General features: G+C 40.7%; 2 protein-coding genes across 3 annotated transcripts in view; one reads left to right on the forward strand and one right to left on the reverse strand.

The window, feature by feature from the left end:
• REEP3 (receptor accessory protein 3) overlaps positions 1 to 16,025 on the reverse strand; it is a 106,195-nt gene extending 90,170 nt beyond the window's left edge. Inside the window, exon 1 of the mRNA XM_050803085.1 lies at positions 15,807 to 16,025. Within this exon, the coding sequence (XP_050659042.1) occupies positions 15,807 to 15,838 (32 nt within the window). The 5' untranslated portion in view covers positions 15,839 to 16,025. The remainder of the gene's footprint in view (positions 1 to 15,806) is intronic.
• Positions 15,319 to 23,437, forward strand: part of JMJD1C (jumonji domain containing 1C) — a 369,992-nt gene continuing 361,873 nt past the window's right edge. Inside the window, exon 1 of one of the 2 annotated variants that reach the window (XM_050803014.1) lies at positions 15,319 to 15,646. The gene's annotated coding sequence lies outside the window, so the exon portion shown is untranslated. The remainder of the gene's footprint in view (positions 15,647 to 23,437) is intronic. The other variant, XM_050803015.1, reaches the window with a different exon arrangement.

The raw sequence follows: 23,437 nt of genomic DNA on the forward strand, positions 1-23,437 counted from the left end.
AGCTAGACTGCCACATAGCTTTGCTACTTGGCAGCTGTGTGACCACTTTGGGCAAGTTATTTCACATTTCTAAGCCTGAGGTTTCTCGTTGGTGAAATGAACACAACAGCAGTACCTGTATCATGATGATGGTTGTGAGACAGAAACAAATTAGTTTGAAACTGCTTAGAATAATGCTTGACACAGAATGAGCATCGGATACATGGTAGGCTATAAAACATGTAGACAAATATATCTGTTGCTTCCTCTATGGTTTGTTGTAGGGTCTAAAAAATTCTTCTCTACCAAGTTGTGATATTCTCTTACCTTTTCTTCCAAAAGTTTAAGTGCTGTAGTTTTTACACTTGGGCAGATAATACACTTACGATTTATTTTTGAGTCTGCTGTGTAGTAAAGATCTTTATTTTATTTTATTTTTTTCTGAGAGATAACCAATTATCCCAACGCTATTTATTAAGTTAGCTATACTTTCCCATTGATTTTGAATTCTACCACTGTCATATCAGATTCCTTGCAAGCTTGGGTTAATTTCTGGATTTGTTATATGTTCTATTAAGTCTACTGTCAATCACAGCAACAATACTACACTGTCATTAATTCCTACATTATAATAAATCATGATATGTAATAGTAGAAGTCTTTATTCCTTGTTCTTCACAGTTGTCTTATTGATTCTGGGGCTTTTACTCTTTCGTATGAACTTTACAGGTAATTAGCCTATCAGGTTCCATGAAAACAACAATAAAAATCCTGTTGGAATTCCATTACATTTAAAGACGTTTTAGGAGGACTGATAATCATTAATTAATATTGACCAATTAACATAAACTATACATTTATTCAGATATATCCTTTTATCTTTCAATCATGTTTTATACTTTATAGTTCTTTTCCCTCCAGTATTTTAGTCTGTCTTTTAACAGGAAGATATAATCTGTTGACATTTATTGTTATTATTGATATATTTGAACCCATTTCTACCATCTTTTTTTCCCGTTATATCTCTCTCACCTACTTGACCCCTTTATTTTGGCCTTTAGTATCTCTTTAGCCTCCTTTCCTCTCTTCTGTTAGTTTGGAAACAATAGATTATATTTCTAATCCGTAAAAATTGTTATTTTTCTTCACATGACAGAGACCATACCATTCTCTTCCTACTTTTATTGAGAATGAAGGAAAAAGAAAAACCCAGAGATAAAGGTGAGGAAAGAATAAAAGAGAGGCGAAGTGACAGTGATGGCATACTTTGAAGTGGGAGAGCATAATTGAAGTCCTCAAAGGAAAAAACTGACTGCTTTCCTTTCTCATACAGTTCCTGCCCTCATCACACACTTAAAAAGTGTGTCTAGGCAGTGTCACTTGCAGGGTTATAGGTCATTTCATTTTCAGTATTTCCTTTATATTTCTCAGTCATTCAGGAACTCAAGGTCTCTGTTGTAACCATTACTCTTAAAATGGTTTACTAGCCTATATTTTTCTGATCCCAGTTTTAAGTGAGCTATTTTAGTTAAAGCACTGTAAGAATTGGTCACCAGCAAAAATCTGAGGCAACTGGGTACAGATTTACAGAAAGACAATACAGCGGTATCTTAAACTTATAGGAAACCAGTTGAAACAAGGCAGTATTTGCATCCCATTTACTACATAAAATATTCAAAACTGGTTGTAGTCGCTGATGCCTGTAATTCCATCACTTTGGGAGACCAAGGAAGGAGGATCACTTGAGGCCAGGAGTTCAAGAACAGTCTGGGTCACATAGCAAGGCCCTATCTCTACAAAAAATAAAAAATTAGCTGTGTGTGGTGGTGTGTGCCTACAATTCTAGCTACTTCGGAGGCGGAAGCAGGAGGATAGCTGGAGTCCAGGGATTTGAGGTTACAGTGAACTATGATTTTGCCACTGCACTCCAGCCTGAGCAACAGAGGGAGACCCTGTCTCTAAAAAACAAATAATAATAATAAAAAATAATACTTCAAGACATAAGATCTAGAAATTCTTAGGAATTATTTTGTCATAATAAGCATAATCTTTGCGGACAAAAAAGGTTTATTTCCAATGTAAATTTCTCATTTTTACTTGCAAGGAAAGATCAGATTTTTTTTAGAATATCTCTACACAGAACTTTCAGACTATTTTTCTCATATAACTTTATTTCACACCTTAATATTTTCAGGTTCTTTAAGTTCCAGGGCAGGCTCGGTGGGTCATGTCTGTAATCCCAGCACTTTGAGAGGCCGAGGTGGGCAGATCACCTTGAGGTCAGGAGTTTGAGACCAGCCTGGCCAACATGGTGAAACCCTTTCTCCACTAATGATACAAAAAATTAGCTGGCATGGTGGTGGGCGTCTGTAATCCCATCTACTCGGGAGGCTGAGGCAGGAGAGCTTCCTGAACCCGGGAGGCAGAGCTTGCAGTGAGCCGAGATCACGCCACTGCACTCCAGCCTGGGAGACAGAGCAAGACTCTGTCTCAAAAAACAACCAAAAAACAAAAAAGAGATTTACATACTTCTAAGGCTCTCTCATGTGGACTTACAGGTAGGTATATCTTTATAGAGTACTTTCATTCACTCACGACCCATTAAACATCCTAAAATCATTATCATTTCTATTTGCAAAATTAACTTAGGTACACAAAGTTAAAACAGAAAGTCCCTGTATTTCAGAAAACCAGAAAAATATATGGTTGATGAAAATTAATAGCTAAAAATATAATGCAAATAAAAAATACTGAATGAACAACTTGGAAGCATGTTCAGCAATACTGATACTGATCAGCTCCCTAAGCAGAAAATAAAGACCACAGCCACAAAGCAGTGAAGAACTGATCATGACAATAATGGTATCCATTAGGCAAGTATCACCAAATATTCTATTTTATTCCCATATCTGCACTTTCTTTATGTCAACTCTCAAGAATGACTAGGCTTGTGGTTCCTGTGGGCCTCTTCAAGGTTAAACAGAGTCAGTTTGCCCACTTCACAGTTTTGGTGAAAGTGCATTCCAAATTTTATCTCTGATCCACCATGGGAAACATAAAAGAAGTATAGTTTAAGATCTTCAACTAGGGTTCTACCCTACCTTTATGCCTCTAGTGATGTTTCTACCCTACCTTATGCCACTGCAATCATGAGGTTGGCAGTCTCAAAGTTGAACAATTTTAGATGTTATAAAGTTTTCCTCAATATATTGAATAAAACTGGCTTCCTTATAAGATCTACCTTTAACCTTGGTTTCACAGTAACAGAAAAATCTGCCCCCTTCCCCATGTGATGACTCTAAAATTATATTAAGACAGTTAGTTTGTCAGACTTTTTTTCTCCTTTTCTTTTTTATGAGACAGGGTCTCCCTCTGTTGCCCAGGCTGGAGTATAGTGGCACGATCCTAGCTCACTGCAGCCTTTACCTCCTGGGCTCAACGGATCCTTCCACCTCAGCCTTCTGAGTAGCTGGGACTACAGGCGCATGCCATCATGCCCGGCTAATTTTTGTACTTTTTGTAGAGACAGGGTTTCACCATGTTGCCCAGGCTGGTCTGGAACTCCAGATTTTTTTTTTTTTTTTTTTTTTTTCCTGAGACGGAGTCTCCCTTAGTCGCCCAGGCTGGGCACGATCTCGGCTCACTGCAAGCTCCGCCTCCCGGGTTCACGCCATTCTCCTGCCTCAGCCTCCCGAGTAGCTGGGATTATAGGCGCCGGTCACCATGCCCGGCTAATGTTTTGTATTTTTAGTAGAGATGGGGTTTCACGGTGTTAGCCAGGATGGTCTCAATCTCCTGACCTCGTGATCCACCCGCCTCGGCCTCCCAGAGTGCTGGGATTACAGGCGTGTGCTACTGCGTCCGGCCTTTTTTCTCCTTTTCTAATCCAATCCCTAAAACTGTTCCTTGGCACGTTAATTTTCTCAGGATATGAAAAAGAGACTGTTAGGGATTGAATTGTGCCCCCCTCCTCATCATGTACGTTGGGGACCTTACCCATTACAAGGTCAGGATGTGACCTTGTATTTGGAGATAGGGTCTTTACAGAGATAGTAATCAAGTTAAAATGAGCTAATTAGGGTGTCCAATATGACTAATTCAATATGACTTGTTCCCTCATAACAAGAGAAAATTTGGACACAGAGACATGCACAAAGGGAGGACACCACGTGAAGATGAAGGGAGAGATCACGGTGATGCATCTACAACTCAAAGATGGCCAGCAAACCACCCGAGGCTCAGGGAGACCCACGAGCAGATTCTGCCCCACAGCCCTCAGGTTCAGAAGAAACCAATCCTGTCCACACCTTGGTCTTGGTTTCTAGACTCCAGAACTGTGAGACAATAAAAATCAGTTGTTTAAGCGACCCAGTTTGTCGTACTTGGCTGTATCAGCCCCACAACTCATACATTTCCTAGAAATGTGACATTATAAAAAGTTAATGAGGAGCTGGGCGTGGTGGCTCACGCCTGTAATCCTAGCACTTTGGGAGGCCAAGGCGGGTGGATGGCAAGGTTAGGAGTTCAAGACCAGCCTGGCCAACATGGTGAAATCCTGTCTCTACTAAAAATTAGCTGGGCATGGTGGCACAACCTGTAGTCCCAGCTACTCGGAAGGCTGCGGCAAAAGAATTGCTTGAACCCGGGAGGCAGGTGCCACTGCTCTCCAGCCTGGGCAAAAGAGCGAGACTCTGTCTCAAAAATAAATAAATAAAAATAAAAGGTTAATGAAATTTCCATAGCAGAATGCTTTGTTTGTGAAAATAATTCTTTCCTAAAATGAACACATCATTACTTGAAAGTGCTAATGCTCTCCGTATTAATATATCTGAATATTTCCTAAGATTATGTTTTGAATTATTGGTTAGCATAAACCTATTATGGTTATATTTGTCCTATGACTTTTACTTTTATGACTTGCTTGATAGTTTTGATTCTGCAGAGTCAATTACGCTGTTGTTAAGAAAAGCAACATAGTGATAACCTTCAGCTCTGTATTTCAATCCTAATGTCTTAATAAATTCTAAGACCAGGAAAACTATAACTTGTAAGTCATACTTCATTTACAGGCTAAAAAGTATAGAATATAGTACCTGATGTGCAGAATATATGAGTATAAAAAAAATTTTCAAAGTACTATATCAGTAGTTTTCATTAATTTTTAGAAATTCTCTGTAAACATGAAAATAGGAATTTTGAAATAATAAAAAAGATTGTGACAGATTGATCAGCAACAGTAATTTATTTTCTTCAAGTAGCAACAGTATTTTTATATAGAAAATTCTCAAGCCACAGCTATCCTAAGATACTTGTGAATTTCCAAATATCATTATAGAATTTCTCTCATAAAATACATAGAAGCAGCAAATAGAAAATAACAGCCATTTTCAGGTGGAGATGCTGGGCGGACTATATCTTGTAAGGGATCACTTCAACAGAACTCTGTGATGATGAAAATGTTCTATTTTTATTCTGCCCAGCAAGGTAGCACAGAATAAGATAAGCATTCACATAGCTACCGAGCACTTGAAATGTGGCTAGTGTATTGAGAAATTTAATTTTTTTAAATTTACATTTAAATAGCCACAAGTAACCATATGGGACAGTATAGTTTTAAGCCTCATGCCCTCTCCATATATTTATTTTCTTCCCTTTTTACTCAACACAGTGGTTCCCAACCAGTGGCAGTTTTGCCCACTAGGTGACATATGTCAATTCCATATCTGGAGCCATTTTTGGCTGTCATAACTGGTGGATGCTGCTAAACATACCACAATGCATAGGACAGTCTCTCACAACAGAGAATTATCCACTCAAAAATATGAATAATGCTGAGGTCAAGAAACTGTGACATATTAAAAGGATCTTCAATGAAATGAAAAGTACTTTGAAAATAATTATGAATGGCTATATAACATTCTAACGTTAGCTGGTCTACTCATTACATAAAATAATCTCTAACCACTGTTGGATAATTCCATCCTGATTGCTACTGTTTTCCTTGTTCACAGTATTTTAGTGAGTATGCCATCTCGTCTGACTTTCAGTCATAGTGGCCTCTGTAAATATAACAACATGACCGAAACTGATAAATTTACTTCAGTAATAGGGATAAGTATGCATAAACCCTTAACAGTTAAGTTTTGTAAACATGAAAAATTTTATAACAAAAATTTTTATCTTTAACCTCATTTATCTCAAAAGTTGTATGAAAGGATTAGTTTAGTGCAAATGTGTAATCAATGACATAAAAGTAAGCTCATGTTCTGTTATGAATCAACAGTAATCTTTTTCCATGAAATGATCAAAACAATAATATACTTCTTTTAAGATATTTAAAATACTCATTTATGCCACTGTTGTTGTAATATACCATTTATTTGAACAGTTTCATCTATACCAAAAGTAAAGAATATAAAAATCTCCATCCTAAAAGGGTTTAAAATACAGTGGAAAAAGAAATAGCTAACAGAGCAGCAGTAACAAAAAATGGACAAAAGCAAATTGTTTCTGAAATGCAGGCTAATAAAGGAATCTTGTTGGAAGTTCTAGCCCATGCAGTGAAAACAAGACCCAATAGTTTAGAATGTGTTTTCTTTCTTAATGAAAGAAGACAGAAAAGATGACCTCTTACAGGACATTTCCTACATACATTTTTTAAATGTCAACTTTTCAATTTTCTTAAAAACATCATTGTTCCTATTTACCTTATTTCTCATTGTCTAACAGCAATGTAAATATCTTATTCTTAGATACAACTCATGAACACATAAGCTATTCACATATGGATCTCATAAAAAATGGTAAAGACAAAATCTACCTTAACCTAATTGAAAGAAAATATTTTAGATATCATTGAGATTTTATAACCAGTTAAAAAATTTAAAGCACATATAAAGGAAGAAAAATATCACTCATATAATTGTGACTGCCCTCAAACTTCCATAAAGATTTAAAAATTAGGATGTTTTTCATTAATCCTATCATAAACTTAACATATACCCTAACAAATGGTATATTCTCTTGCTATATTATAGCAAAGATGAATATAAAAATGACATTCGTCAGGGTGCGATGGCTCACGCCTGTAATCCCAGCACTTTGGGAGGCCAACGCAGGTGGATCACCTGAGGTCAGGAGTTTGAGACCAGCCTGGCCAACATGGTGAAACTCCGTCTCTACTAAAAATACAAAAATTAGCTGGGCATGGTGGTGGCCACCTGTAATCCCAGCTACTTGGAAGGCTGAGGTAGGAGAATTGCTTGAACCCAGGAGGTGGAGGTTGCATTGAGCCAAGATCGCACCACTGCATGCCAGCCTGGGCAACAAGAGCGAAACTCAGTCTCAAAAAAAAAAGACATTCATGGCTGGGGCAGTGGCTCAAACCTGTAATCCCAGCACTTTGGGAGGCCAAGGTGGTAGGAATGCTTGAGGTCAGGAGTTAAGAGACCAGCCTGGGTAATATAGCAAGATGCCCATCTCTACAAAAGTAAAACAAAAAAATTAGCTGGGTGTGGTAGCGCATGCCTCTAGTCCTGGCTACCTGGGAGGCTGAGGTAGGAGGATTGCTTGAGCTCAGGAGTTTGAGGCTCCAGTGAACTAGGATCATGTCACTGCACTGAACTCCAGCCTGGGTGACAGAGTGAAACCCTGTCTCTAAAATCAATAAATTAAATAAATACAAGAATGACATTCACTTCCAGTCATATTATTCTATTTTCTTTCCTATATTTGTTAAGGTATCCAATCCTACTTCCCTATCCATCTTCAAAACAATTTTAGCTAGGTTACCAAGGCTGAAAGAGGTTGTTTTTAGTAACAGTACAAATGCAGAGGCTTTTCTCTTTTCCCTATCTGGAATAAGTGTGTCTGGAAAGAGGCTCATTAGTGAAAAAAACTTTTATTCAATGCTGCAATCCTTTCAGTCTCTCTTTCCAAATAATTCATTCACTGCAACTTTCATGAGAAAAATTAATTGTGAAATAAGCTCTGGAGGAGGGAAAAAAGGCAGTCCCCAAATTCATGAGGCATAATATTTACTATCAATAGTTCTGTAATTTATAGTTCACATTCATTATTTTCATTCTCTTACTGCAGAAAATATTCATTGAGCTTCTTTTGTGTGCAATGAACATATCAGAGAAAAGGCCTCCCTCATGGAGACTATTTTCTAGTTGGAGAAGACAGATGATAGATTAAAGAAGTGAAGTACCAAATACTACAGACAACGGAGCAGGGAAGGAAAGCAGGAGTGCTGGTGTCACTGAGAAAGCGAACACCTGAAGGAAGCGAGGGAATGAGGCAGGACGCTATCAGTGGGAAGTGCACTGAGGCAGGGGCCATCAAGTGCCCAGGCTCTCAGGTAAGAAGTGTGTTAGAGGAGTCCAGAGACCACTGTGGCTGGAGTTAATGGCAGCGGGCAGGTGGAGACAAAGGTTTGAGATGGAAAAAAAGTCCAGATCATTTCCTGTTTGTAGACTATCATAAGGACTTGGCTTCCCTGAGTGAGGAAGGAAGTCATCAGAGGGTTGTAAGCAGATGAGTCACGTGACTTGACCTGGGTTTCAACAGGACTATTTTGGCTGCTGTGGAGGAGGGACAAGGGCAGACACAGGAAGCTATGCTACTACAACATATTTCAGAGATGATGTTGGCTTGCACTAGAATGGTATATGTAAAAGTGGTGAGTACAGGATCTATTTTGAAAGCAGAGTCAACAAGATTTGTGGATTCAATGCAGGGAACTAGAGAAAGAGAGGAATCAAGGATGGTATGATCCCAAGGTCTTTGGCCTGAGCTGCTAGAAGGTGGAGCTGCCATTAACAGAGTAGGGGAAGGCTGCCAGAGGAGCCAGATGGGGAAGGAAGCTCAAGAGCCTAGTTTTGGATGTCTTAAGTTCGGCCTGACTTTCAGGTGTTTCCAAGTGGAACGAAGAACGCAGCTGAAAATATGATCACAGAGTTCAGCAGAGAGATCTGGGTTGGAAATGTAAATTAATGGGAATCCTTAAAGGACTACAAATAGAAAAGAGAAAATGGTCTAAGGACTGATCCCCTTGACATGCCAACTTTAACAACTTCAAGAAGTCAGGGAACGTGGAGAAATGTGCCAGGTAGGCTGAGAAGGGAGTGGCCGGTGAGTTACAAAGAAAACAAAAAAAAAGCAAGGTTTCTTGGAAACCAAGTGAAGAAAATACTTCAAGGAGAAAGTGAGCAATTGTATCAAAAGCTGCTGCTAAGTCAGATGAGGACTAAACAATTTGGCCAAGTGGCAGTCACTGTTGATCTGAGAAGGGCAATTTCAGTGAAGTGGAAGGAGAGAGAAGTCTAAACGTATGGGTTCCAGAGTACCCTGAAGGAAAGAAACTGAAGATGGTGTATAGACTATTTTTTTTTTTTTTATTCTTTTTTTTTTTTTTGAGACAAGGTCTCATTCTTTTGCCCAGGCTGGAGTGCAGTGGCATGCTCATGGCTCACTGCAGCCTCAACATCCCAGGCTCAAGTGATTCTACCACTTCAGCATCCATTGTAGTCCGGATTACAGGCATGTACCACCACACCCAGCTAATTTTTATTTTTTATTTATTTTTGTATTTTTTGTAGAGATGGGGTTTCACCAGGTTGCCTGGGTTGGGCTCGAACTCCTGGGCTCAGGCGATCTGCACGCTTCAGCCTCCCAAAGTGCTGGGATTACAAGCGTGAGCCACTGTGCCTGGCTTGGACTATTCTTTTGAGGAAATTTTGCTTTAAAGATACAGAGAGAAATAGGGTGATAAGATGAAAAGTATAGTAGGTTAAAAGATTTTTTTTAAGGTGAGAGAAATAATAGCACGTTGGTATGCTGTTGAGAAAGATCTAGTAGAGGAGGAAAAGAGATGAAGCTGAAAAGAAGGGGGGAAACTGCTGAAGTATGGTTTTTAAGGTGTGTAATTTAGTCTCTGAAGATATCCATTATAGCATCCAATATAAATGAAGACGATCAATTAGAGAAAAGCAATTGCGGGTTTTACGAGTACTGCCAGACAATTAAATTAAGGTAAAAAAAAATGTATTATCATTGTAAAAAGGGAAATATAGATATATAGAATTAAAAAGGAAGTCTCCAAATTAACCCAATTCTACATAAGAAAGTACTTATCAAATATCTGTAGTACCTAATTTTACATTTAGAAATGATCAAGAAATCACAAAATGAAAAACAAACAAGGCGAACTATATTGAAACTATAAACTCTCTATGCAACCAAGAATAAAATACCTAAAAGAAAACTGAAATTAGATTGAGAAACACATTTGCATGAAATATCACATGCAATAAAGATTAATTCCTGCCGGGCGCGGTGGCTCACGCCTGTAATCCCAGCATTTTGGGAGGCCGAGGTGGGCGGATCACAAGGTCAGGAGATGGAGACCACGGTGAAACCCCGTCTCTACTAAAAATACAAACAATTAGCCGGGCGCGGTTGCGGGCGCCTGTAGTCCCAGCTACTCGGGAGGCTGAGGCAGGAGAATGGCGTGAACCCGGGAGGCGGAGCTTGCAGTGAGCCGAGATCGCGCCAGGGCACTTCAGCCTGGGAGACAGAGCGAGACTCCGTCTCAAAAAAAAAAAAAAAAAAAAAAAAAGGTTAATTCCTTTATTATCTAAAAAGCTCAGACAAAACAAGTAAATTATCAAGTAACCAAGAGATAAAAGGGCAAAGTATATACATACTATATGCACAATATATATAGTTAATAAAAATCTGGACAAGCATTCAACCGTGCTGATAAAATACAAAAGAAAACAATGAGATATGTTATATTTATTGGTAAAGTATTAAAAAATTAAAACTTCTGATTCTGGCTACATTGTGATAAAGAAAGTACTCATACATTGCTGCTAGCAATGTAAAATATTAATATTCTTTTAGAAAGCAATTTGGCAATTTGTATCAATGATCATAGAAATATTCAGTGTTTGACTCAGAAATATTCCTCTTGTATTTTTATCCCAAAGAAATACGTACTTCAAAAGAAGTATATATAATGTCCATTATAGCATTATAATTGCATTGCAGCATTACTTACAATAATGAAATATTAGAAATTATCTAAATGTAAAATTAAATACAAGTAGATGAATGGCTAAGAAAACAATACTGGCCTGATCAAACAGAAGATATTAAATAAGATTTTAAAGCAACATAGAAGATGCTTATAAGATTTCAGAGCAACATAGAATATGCTTACAATATAATAAAGAATAGTATCACATTTTTACTATAATTAAAATTATGTTACCTACACACAAAGTGATTCAAACAAAAAATGTGTATTGAAGATACTTTAAACATTCAGCATGCTGGGATTTTAGAAGAGCATGTTTTTCATTTTTCTGATAACTACTACTAGCATTTACTGAATGCTTACTATGTGCCAGATGCTGGACTATGGACATTACATATATTAATGTATTTAAACGCGTGGGGTAGGTTATGACACATAAATGGCAGAGCTAATAGTTGAATTTGGCAATCTAGCTTTAATCTTGATCTTAATTACAATGCTACATCATAAAAACAAATTAAGAAAAGTTAGGGGAAAAACTGAATTTCCCTCAACTTATGAGAGTCATGTTTCAAAAGGTGAAGTGCGGATATCATATATGAATGGAACATCATTGGTAATCTCAAACTACCATCCCTTAAAAATTGGTAACTACTCATGCCTGTAATCCCAGAACTTTGGGAGGCCGAGGCAGGAGGATCACCTGAGGTCAGGAGTTCAAGTCCAGGCTGGCCAACACGGTGAAATCCCGTCTCTACTAAAAATACAAACATTAGCTGGGCTTGGTAGCACACGCCTGTAATCCCAGCTACTTGGGAGGCTGAGGCAGGAGAACTGCTTGAACCCGGGAGGCGGAAATTGCAGTGAGTCACGATTGTGCCACTGCACTCTAGCCTGGACACCAAGAGAAAAACTCCGTCTCAAAAAAAAAAAAAAAAAAAAATTGGTAACTAACCTGTCAATCTTGCCTTGATGTTAAAGTAAGCTGAGTTTGAACAGACTGTGAGTAATGGAAAAATACTTTCATATCATCACAGAATGCTAAGGCTGGACAAAAGAGCTTGGAGGTTATCAGGTCTCTTTGCCTCTTCTGAGAAATAGAACCAAGGTCTATAATCAGTAAGAGACTGCCTCAGGGTCATTCAGCTCGTTAAGGTAACCAAAGCCAGTTCTGAATTCCAAGTTTCTTGATAACAATCCAGTGATATTTCTTCCTACACCATTTTACTCACTTCCCTCATAAAAAAGCTATCTATATATCTATTACGTTTTAAGTGCACACTCAATGCCAAGCACCACACTTGCACGTTTTAGTTAAACTAATTTAATCTTTACAACAGTCTTTTTTTTTTTTTGAGACAGAATCTTGCTCTGTTGCCCAGGCTGGAGTGCAGTGGCACGATCTCAGCTCACTGCAACCTTTCCCTCCAGGGTTCAAGTGATTCTAGTGCCTCAGCTTCCCTACTAGTCAGGACTACAGCTGTGCGCCATCACGCCCGGCTAATTTTCTTTACAACAGTCTCGTGTGGTATTTATTATAATCACTTAAAGGCAAGAAGACTGACGCTCAGAAGGGTTTAGCATGCTGCCCAAGACCACACAGCTGTAAAGAGTGGTATCCAGGGCCAGGTGCGGTGGCTCATGGCTGTAATTCTAGCACTTAGAGAGGAAGGTGGGCGGATCATGAGGCCAGGAGATCGAGGCCAGCCTGACCAATACGGTGAAACCCTGTCTCTACTAAAAATACAAAAAAATTAGCCAGGCGTGGTGGCACGCACCTGTAGTCCCAGCTACTTGGGAGGGTGAGGCATGAGACATGAGAATTGCTTGAATTGGGAGGTGGAGGTTGCAGTGAGTTGAGATCACACCACTGCACTCCAGCATGGGCGAAAGAGAGAGACTCTGTCTCAAGAAAAAAAAAAAGAGTGGTGTCCAGGGCTAATTTCTCCGGTGTTAAAGTGCAGGATCTGGGGACAAACTGCTTCTACATACAGGGTGCTCTGGTTATTGAGGTTCCCTGCCCATGCTACCAGAGGTTCATGTCGAGAGAAGGGTCTGATCTTGCTCAGGAGGAGGTGGTTGTCTCAGTAAGTTAGAAAGAATCAAGTAAATTCTACCTCCTGGTGTGAAAAAGGTTTCCAAGTTTGTGTAGATCCTGTGACTGCGCTTTCATTTTCAGAGAGAGAAACTAAGTAAAGAAGAAAAATGGAATGATGTTTATATTCTCTGACAAGTGTGCTTTCTAATGTGCTAATGGCTCACAAAATAACGGTTCCTGACACTTGAGAAACACGTTTCTTTTCATGACATTTTCTTCCTCACATTACTGTTCCCTGTCTTTAGCCTCAAACCTTACATTCTGTAGCTAAAGCACTTTAACTGCAAAGAGGCTTTAATCCCCTCTCTCCAGTTAGGGAGTCTCCTAAGGAGTCTCCTTGTTTTCCAGGTCTCCACTGGAAAATTTCACAGAAGGGCAGAGAATCTTCCAAAGCAAAGCTGTTGCTGCCTTATAACATTTACCCCTTCTTTCTTGAAAACACACCCCAGGCTATCTTTCCAGCTTGCTTTTTCCCCACCCGAGTCCCTCACGCCCACTGTAACTAATCTGGGCTTTTCCTCCTCTGGGCTTTGGCTCACGCTGGTCCCTATATCTGGAATCCTTTCCTTTTTCATCTTTGGCCGCCTCGATTCTGTCCATTCTTTTTTGTTTTTTTGAGGCACAGTCTCACTCTGTGGCCCAGGTTGGAGTGCAGTGGCACGATCACGATCACGGCTCACTGCAGCCTTGACCTCTTGGATTTGAGCGATCCTCCTCAGTCCCTGAGTAGCTGGGATAACAGGTGTGAGCTACTGTGACCGGCTAATTAAATTTTTCATTTTTTGTGGAGACAAGGTCTTGCTCTGTTGCCTAGGCTGGTCTCTAACTCTTGCAATCAAACAATCTTCCCTCCTTGGCCTCCCAAAGTGCTAGGATTACAGGTGTGAGCCACTCTACTGGGCCTGTCTATTTTTTAAGGCCCATCTGAAACATAATCTCCCTTGCCTTTTCTTTTTCTCAACCAGATATCCCTTCCTTGTCCAACACTGGGTATTCAACTGGGTGTAACTTTTATAAGAGTTGACATTTGGATCTGTACTGCAGATATCTGTGCACCCAAACTGTCAATGACCATGATCAACTACGTGTTACTGACCTTTGTGTTACAGGTAGCACCTAGAACAGACGTTCGTATTGTCAATTATGAAAAACAAAAGTCTAAAAGTGCTTCACAATTTTCTGTCAGTTGAAGAACTGGTCAAAGAAATCCAGAGGCTTTTTTTTTTTTTTTTTTTTTTTTTGTAAAGTACAGCTTCTTAATAGGGCACTTGATTTTCTAGGTGTGGACACAACAGTTGATAGACATCTACTAGGTCAAGAAAGGTATGCCTGGATTAGGTAAATGACAGACTCAAAAGAGAGGCCAGGAAAAGGCTAAAAAACAATCTGAAGGCATCTGCGGTATCCTTTTGTTTATATCTTGATTTTTAGTTTTGTACAGGGGAACACAGGAAGCTCTGAGGCTTTAAAACTAGAAACTTTGCAATTTAATCAAATGAAAAATTTTGAATGCTGTGCTGCAAATCTGATTAAATAGGACTAGTAATTCACTTCCAAACAAAATAAACACCAAACTCAGAAAATTTAGCTCCTTTTAACAACAACAACAAAAAATCTGGTAATGTTATTTTTCCGAAATTCTAAAGCTAATCAGAGAAGCCTGCCCCCTCACATAAACATTTTTTCATATACCTTTATGAAACCTTCTGAGATAACACTACAGAGATGAATAATGAATTCACAGACCCTAGCTGTAACTACGTCATTGTTTACTTGGTGACTTTTTTTTTTTTTAAATCGGAGAGAGGGGTAAAATGGGGAGGATGAGAGAAAATCAGTTTAAATTGTATTCAAATACATTTACACGATTAACACCACAACTCAAGGAATTTTTTTTCTTACAGACCTGTAGCACTTGTTGGTAGGAGAACAATGAAATGAACCGATAGTTTGAACAAAGGCAACAGGCACCTTTCAATCACTTAGCAAATATTTCCGCCAAGACAGGGCAGAATTCGGGGATCTAGGCGAGCAGCCGGGTGTCACCTTTCTCGGTAAGCTGCAAATCTTGGGACAACTAGGACCCTTCCCAGGGATCCTGGACTGGGAGCGGTCTCGGGTTTTTAGACAAATCTCTCCTCCTACCACACGTGACCGAATGGCAATCAGCCGCCAAGAGAGACACCGCAACGCATCAGCCGCGGGATACAAAGGCTCGGCACTGCCACCGCATCCTCGGGAGGATCGCGGAGCCTCCCGCGCTCGGCGTCTGCGGAGCCTGCGCAGGGAGCAGCTGCGAGGCGCGCCGCTCCCGGGCCCGCAGGGCGGTGCCGCGCTGCGCGGGGAGCAGAAGCGGGGAGCGCGCGCCGCCTGCCCTGAGCGCCTGCCCACCCAGCGCCGCCGGAGCAGGGGCGCCGCGCCGCACGCAGCCGAGCAGCGCCACAGCTGCCGCCGCCGTCGCAGCCGCAGTCGCCGCAGCTAGGCCCTCGGCAGCCGCAGGGAGCCCCGCAGCGACGTGGACCAAGGTGAGGAGGCCGAGGGCTCCCCCGGCCCCACGGCAGGCCCCAGGCCGGGCCACCCCGTCCCCGCCCAGGCCCAGGCCTTCCCTTTCCTCTCGGCTCCTTCCCCTTCCCATAGCTCCCCTGGGCCTCGCGCCGGCTGCAGGGCGCCGTGAGCGGCACTTACACCACAGCTCTGGAGATCATCCAGGACACCATCTTCACGGGGGCTTGGGCCCCACGTCCGGGACGGGTGGGCGCAGAGCGCTGCGGACCAGGCCGCCAACGGCAGGCCGCGCGCTTCGCCGGCTCCTCGCGCTCCCCGGGGCCGCGCTGGCGCCCTCGGGAGCCGGGCCCGGTGTGTGCGCGCGGCGGCCTGGGCTGCGAGGCGGTCGGTCCCCCGCCCGTCCCCGCCCGCCCCCGCCCCCGCCCGCCGGCCTGGCCGCCGAGCCGGCCAGCCCCGCCCCTGCGCTCCGCTGATAGGCGGCGGCGGCGGCGCGTTGGCCCAGGCCAGGGCCGGGGCCAGGCGGCCGGGCTCCGGGGCTGGACCGGCAGGACCGTAGCCTGTGCTGGACGGCCTCGCGGCCGCGGCCTTGGCCCTTGCGCTCTAACCAACCTTACCCTCCTCCTTAGCTCTTTGGGACGCCCACCTCGCGGCAAGAGTGCGGCAGGAGGCTGAGGAAGGGTACTGGAGGGCAGGGATTGGCAGCGCCTGTGTGAAAAGTGAGATATTCGCAGGAACTCGGTGTCCAATAAAAGACTCTCGACCAGGCCCTGGTTTTGGAGAGCCAAGACTTTGAGGTGTGCCTGGCCACATCCGGTACCCTCAGTGTTTACGGAGGCCCAGCACCAAAGGCGTCCTTATAGTACCGCATTTTAAGGGAAATGTCGAGAGGTTCTTTCATAGGCCTCCTTGTGTGCCGCGAGTCTCGTGGTGCAAGGCAGGGAGGGACAGAGGAGGATTTCATGTTTGCGGTGGTGAGTGTAGTGATACCACTGTTCTGGGCCTTTTAGGGCACCTTTTCATTAGAGCATCTGCAAAGACTTTTACAGACACAAATCTCCATTATTTCCCTGAGGCCTGCCAGATGTTCAAAGTAAGGGCTGGGTCTAGGATTCCTGACCTGTCTTAAGATTTACAACTGTATTTCAGCTATAAGATTTACAACTGTATTTTTTGGAGGTTGGGTTACTGCTTACCCTTGCTGTTCTTGCAAATATCATTTCAAGGGTAGACTTTTAAAACTTTTTTTTTTTTTGTGACAGTACCAAATTGAGAAAATGATCTTAAAGTTTAGATATTTTTCTTTTTTCCAATTAAGACGATAGTAAAAGATAATTCTAGTATTCAGATGGTGTGAAGAATAAAAGATGAAATGTAGGCTTGGAGCCTTTAATTAAAGTCCTAAAAAATATGATGGCTTTTGTGACCATACTATAATTTTGTCTTCTTGTTCCTCAGTTTCCCTGTGATAAAAAGGGGATAATAATACTGTAGTCTGTCTCTTGCCTTTCGGGGATGATGTGAGGCACTGCTAAATAATATGTGTAGGAAATAATGTGACTTGCGTGGAAGACAATCAAAGGACACAACAGATTATCCTAAATTTCTTTCAGTTCTCAGTCAATAAATTGGGTAATTTATTTAATAAATTTATTTATTATAAATTTATTTATTGGGTAATTTATTTAATAAATAATAAATCATTATTTAAGAAACAAGCTCAGAAGCTACTTTCTACTGTTGGGTTAGGTTCTTTTTGCTTATTCATGTCAAGACTATTTTTATTTCAGGAATTTTAGTAGTAATTTGCATTTACTCTGAATCTTTTATTTTTGGTCATTATTCAGCGTTGAGGATCAGGTGTGCTGCATAAGCACCAGCGTGTTGGCGAACTCTCTTGTTCAATAAAACTGAAATGAATTTGAATATCATTCATATCCCTTCATGAACAGGTCCTGAAATAGCTTTACAGCCTTTACTTTCACTACCTTCACCCCCAACTCCTAATGTACCCTTTCCCTACCTCTCTTCTCTGAAGCAGTCTGTATTTTCATGCTCAGTGCTTTTGCCCAGATTTTGTTTTTCCCTTAACACTTTGCTCCCCATTCTGTACCTATCAGAACCCTCATTTTTCAGTGGCCTATGCCATGAAGACGTCCTTGTTTTTCCTCAGGGACAATTATTCCTAATTTTGTCTGTGCCCCCATAATTTATTACTTGAATTTCTATTTCTTATCTGTGTCATTCTGCCTCTACCATGTCTAATATACTGAATGGCAAAATGTTTGAGAACAGACGTGGTGTACTGGATTTCTTTGTGTTTTCCAACTATCTAGCCTAAGATAGAGTAAATGCCCAATAAAAATTTGAATAATATTTGTGAAATACAGTCACTAAGCATCAGATTTAAAAAAAAAATTCAGCCACGTACATTGGAAGTCCCTTTAAAATGTATGCCTTTCTTGCCTTTTTACTTTGGAGATCATCATTGTGAATATTAATTATTTCAGCTAATCCTAGCACATTAATGCCTTCAGGGGTTGCTGAGATAGGTAGGACTGCTGGCTGCTCTCTGAAATGTCCCTAGACTGCTGTGCGTTGAATTTTATTTTGTATGCTTATTATATTTTCTGCCTCTTACACATTTAGGTTACTTTTTGCTGCTTGCTTTCTATTTACCTGGAACAGTGCCTTTTTTCACATCTCAATAGGCCTTGGGTTTGAAACCACCTACCATGTGCTGCACACATGTCATTGAGTCATTCTGACAACTTAAAAAGCCAGGTAGTGTTTATTCCCTTTTGGTACGATGGAAAGTGAGGTTTAGAGAAGTTATCTCATTGGCCAGTGATCACACAGGTCATTGGTAACAGAACTGGAGATCTAATTCATGCTTCCCAAGCTTCTTTACATTATACTGGGATAGATAGCAGAATTGTGTTTAAGGCAATGGGTGCAGCTCGGTGTTGCCCTCCAAGGGGAAACTAGAAGGCATTTTTTAGATTGTTGTAATGATTGGAGCTAACAACTTGCGTTTGTTGAGTGGAGGCTAGAGAGTTGTGGGACAGTGCTGAACAAAGTCTCCCCATGTCCTGCATGATTTAAGAATATCTTGCTTGACATTCATGTAATATTTGTAATTATCAAAGCCTGGAACCTCCGTCTTACATCATGATTTTAACTGAATTTTCCAGTGTCTTTGTTTCCACATGTAGCCGTTATGTGAACTGAAGGAAGATTGTTTTGTTCACAACTTGACTAAGAGTTGTTTACAGTTTTGGAAAATTGTATCACAAATAGCTCTGCATTCATAGATATATTCAGCTACTAGTTACTTCTTTAAGTCTTCTAGTGTAGTTTTGCCCCACATCGAAATATATGTTATTATAAATCATTTTCATTTCTCTTTTCCATTCTTATTTAGGGTATATGGATTTGTTTGAAATTGTAGGAATATTGTTATTTTATTTCAGGGTGGTAAAGCAGAAGTTGGAAAATATTTTATGCAGGGGGCACATTGAGTCTGATATGGTTGAGAATTGTTTATCTAAAGTAAGACTTCATCTGTGGAGAGTCTCTCATGAAAAGTGCCCAGATTTTAGTGGAGTGTGTTTGTAATTTCTGTGTATTGGACTGTGACTCAGATACACAGAAATCTGCTAAATTTATTAGCAGATAGTTGAGATCTGCTAAGAAATAAGTGGCCGTTAAACGCTGGTTGCGGTGGCTCATGCCTGTAATCCCAGCACTTTGGGAGCCAACAAGGGCAGATCACTTGGGGCCAAGAGTTTGAGGCCAGCCTGGCCAATGTGGCAAGACCTCATCTCTACTAAAAATACAAAAATTAGCTGGACATGGTGGTGCACACCTGTAATCCCAGCTACTTGGCAGACTGAGGCGGGAGAATCACCTGAACCCGGGAGGTGGAGGTTGCATTGAGCTGAGATTGCACCACTGCACTCCAGCTTGGGTGACAGAGTAAGACTCTGTCTGAAAAAAAAAAAAGTGGCCATTAGTACTTCACTGTATAAGATAAGGTGCTGGGGCACTGGGAGAAAAGGAAATATAGTACCTTCTGCCTAGAAGCTTTTATACTGTGGGTTCTTGGCGTGCTTGAAATCATTTCTTATATAGAAAATATTTCTTTAAGTACTGAACTTGATTTTGATTTTATACATATATCACTAATAGTTGTACATTGTGCTATATAAAGCACATCCTTCATTGTGTTCTACAAAGACACTTTTCTTCTCTGAGGAAGGCAGTGTATTTAGGGCAAAGGACATTCTCACAGGAGACCTAGTTCTACTACCAGTAATGTGATGTTTGGTAAATCACACTGTACGTTTCCTGTTGAATATGGGGATGATACTGTTACGAAGATCAAACGTAAGGGGTTTTAAAACCTAAGGGTAATTAGACTGTTAAAAGCATTGTTTTCTTTTTTTAAATATTAGTTTTCCTAGGAGATATGTGGAATGTGCATCTTCTGCATGTTAAAGGAGTTCATTTATTAGCAGAGCAGCAGAGAGTAGGAAAGTACCTAGGAGAGCAGGTAGTGAGAGCAGAATTAGAGGGTACAAAGATAGTATCTGATCCTTGTAATTATTAATGAGAATGCTAATGAGACTGAATACTAGGTCACCTTCCCATTTCTATTGGGAGAGAGTTTTCAGTAGCTAAAAAGTACATTTATTTGGAGAAAGGCTAAAATTACTAAATGAGTCTGTCTTTCATAGTTGTTCAGAAAATAGTGGGAGAGAGAGAGGATCTTAAGAATACTGACCTAACAGAAGAAAGCTGTTCTTTTTCTATCTGCTGCTAGGTGAATACCTCTTTTCTCTCAGGCAGTCTGCTTATGGAATTATGGTTACAACAGTGGTTAAGTTTGACTTTAGAGATTGAAATTGAATGATAAGGAAATGATGTTGAAAATACAATGATCAGATAGCAATAGAATAAAAAGATTAGGTTCTGATTAAGTATTCACTGTAGGTATTGGTAGAAAAAGATGGTGACTAGCTGACAACACAAAAAGTAAAATACATCTGTGATGGCTGGATCTGGGAAACATACACAGTAAGAAATTGACCTTATCTGAGATTCTTATACATTTCCAGTAGCAGCCTTAATATAACAACTAAGGATTTAGACAGAAGCTTTTGTTTTCCCTTCATGGTAAAATATGGTTTTGTGTTTGACCATGTTAAGTGGCAGAGAAACATCTAGTTTAAGACAGTTGAGGTACTTTTACTATTTATTTAAAATAGAATAGATTAAATCAGGATTTTAAGCTCTAGATAGACTTACGATTTCAGGTATTCAGGTGCATATGGGGTTGTGGTATAATTTGCCAAATCTGAAATATTTGATAATTCTATCATGTCTAGTAAGCAGAACTTCAACAAATTTGTATTGATGTTTTGAGTGATAATTCAAAGCACATGAAATAAATTTAAAAGGGAACAGTGAAAAGTTAAATCTTTTTTTCTTCCCTGTTTCCAGCTAGTCAGTTCATTTCACAGGCAGTCTCTGTTCCCAGTTTTTTTTTTTTTCCTCAAAGTCAAGTCCAGAAACATACCCAATTATTAATAGATATTTAGTCTAAGATAAAGACAGCATTTTATGGTTTTTGGAGCACGATGGAATTATTTGGTAAATGATGTTGTGACAGCTAGCCAGCCATTTAATAAAAACTGAAGAAAAAAAATTCTGATGGGTAAGAAATGGAAATGGAAAAACTGAAAGTAACATAAAAGTACAAAAAAAAAAGGATAAAGGTATTATATTCTTGATAGCAGGAAGACCTTTCTGTCATAAAATCAGAAACCGTAATCATAGATTTGAGTATATAAGCATTCAAACTCCTGTGCCTCCAAAACCAATATAAACAAGATTGAAAGATGACAAAGGAGGAGGAATATCTATAAAACCTGACAGAGGGTTTTTTTGTTTGATTTTTGGGTATATATCTTCATATACAAAGCACTCTTAAAAACGATTAAGAAGTAATCTCTGAAGACTTCCAATTTCCAGTGTAGCATGTAAGGAACTCGGTAATTACCACTTGGTCCTGACAAAATAAATAACTGAACAAAATGAAGAATAGACAACACTTCTTAGATTCCTCAGAGAAGTGAAGTCACAGGGCAAACCACATCCTCCAAAACTGGAGAGACAGACAGGTGGATACAGAGAATCACAACTACTGAAGCAGAAACCGAGGATCAGAAAGCCCTGAGGGAACCAGTACCCGGGTAGGAAAACCTGAGCTGTAATTGAGGAGTTGCTGGAGGCTCAGTGTGGACAGCTCTGAGACCTAAAAACTCCAGGGAGAGCCAGTCATAAGGAAGCCCTCATAGTTTTGTGAGATTTACTTCCTGGAGCTCTACCAGGTCCTCACAGTAAATATTTGAGAAAAATCCTCTTACGCTGTCAGCAGGAGAAGGGGGAAGTGAAACATTTTTTTTGTTGTTGTTGTTGTTTTTGAGACGGAGTCTCGCTCTGTCGCCCAGGGTGGAGTGCAGTGGCCGGATCTCGGCTCACTGCAAGCTCCGCCTCCCGGGTTTACGCCATTCTCCTGCCTCAGCCTCCCGAGTAGCTGGGACTACAGGCGCCGCCACCTCGCCCGGCTAGTTTTTTGTATTTTTTAGTAGAGACGGGGTTTCACCGTGTTAGCCAGGGTGGTCTCGATCTCCTGACCTCGTGATCCGCCCGTCTCGGCCTCCCAAAGTGCTGGGATTACAGGCGTGAGCCACCGCACCCGGCCAAAACATTTTGAAATACACCAAGGTATTCTGTCCTTAACAAGGCCTGCCCTCAGGAGAAATTATTTCTCTTAGAACCTAACCTAACTGGGGAATGGGAAAAATGCAGCTCCAGTCAACTCTAGCCCTCCACATGGAGAAAAGGAAATTCCTAACTCTAACTCCCTCTAGACTTCCACTTGGGGGAAGGGAAATAACTCCAGCCCTCTCCAGTCACCCTGTTCCATTTGAAGGGAGGAAAAAACCTGAGAAGCGCTGGTGGAAGTTCACAGTGTGGAGGCACAGGCTCGCCAGAGGACTGAGACCTAATCCTAGGCCTATAGAATGCCTCTCCTCCATCACCCTAGTGCTACATTACAAAACACCTGTTTACTGTAGGCTTTTTTTTTTAATACTTAGTATATTACCAACTGTAACAAGAAATTACAGGCATACTAAAAGGCAAAAACTGCAGTTTGAGGAGACCGAACCAAACATCAGAACCATAGCCAAATATGGCAGGAATGTTGGAAATATCAGACCAGAAATTTTTTTATTTATTTTTACTTTTTTTTTTAAACTTTTATTTTAGATTCTGGGGTACGTGTGTGTGGTCTGTTACCTGGGTATGTTGCATGATGCTGAAGTTTGGGGTCTGAATGGTCCCATCACCCAGGTACTGACCTTAGTATCCCACAGTTTTTCATCCCTTCTGCCTCCTCCCTCCCTCCTCTAGTAGTCTCCAGTGTCTATTGTTGCCATCATTATGTCCGTGAGTACCCAGTGTTTAGCTCCCACTTATAAGTGAGGGCATGCAGTATTTGGTTTTCTGTTCCTACCTTAATTTGCTTAGGATAATGACCTCCAACTCCTTCCATGTTGCTGCAAAAGGACATGATTTCATTCTTCGTTATATCTGCATAGTATTCCATGGTGTGTGTGTGTACCACATTTTATTTATCCAGTCCCCTGTTGATGGGCTCCTAGGTTAATTCCATGTGTTTGCTATTGTGAATAGTGCTGGGATGAATATGTGAGTGCGTGTGTCTTTTTGGTACAACAATTTGT

This window comes from Macaca thibetana, chromosome 9, assembly GCF_024542745.1.
Source record: "Macaca thibetana thibetana isolate TM-01 chromosome 9, ASM2454274v1, whole genome shotgun sequence".
Taxonomy (NCBI): Eukaryota; Metazoa; Chordata; class Mammalia; order Primates; family Cercopithecidae; genus Macaca; species Macaca thibetana.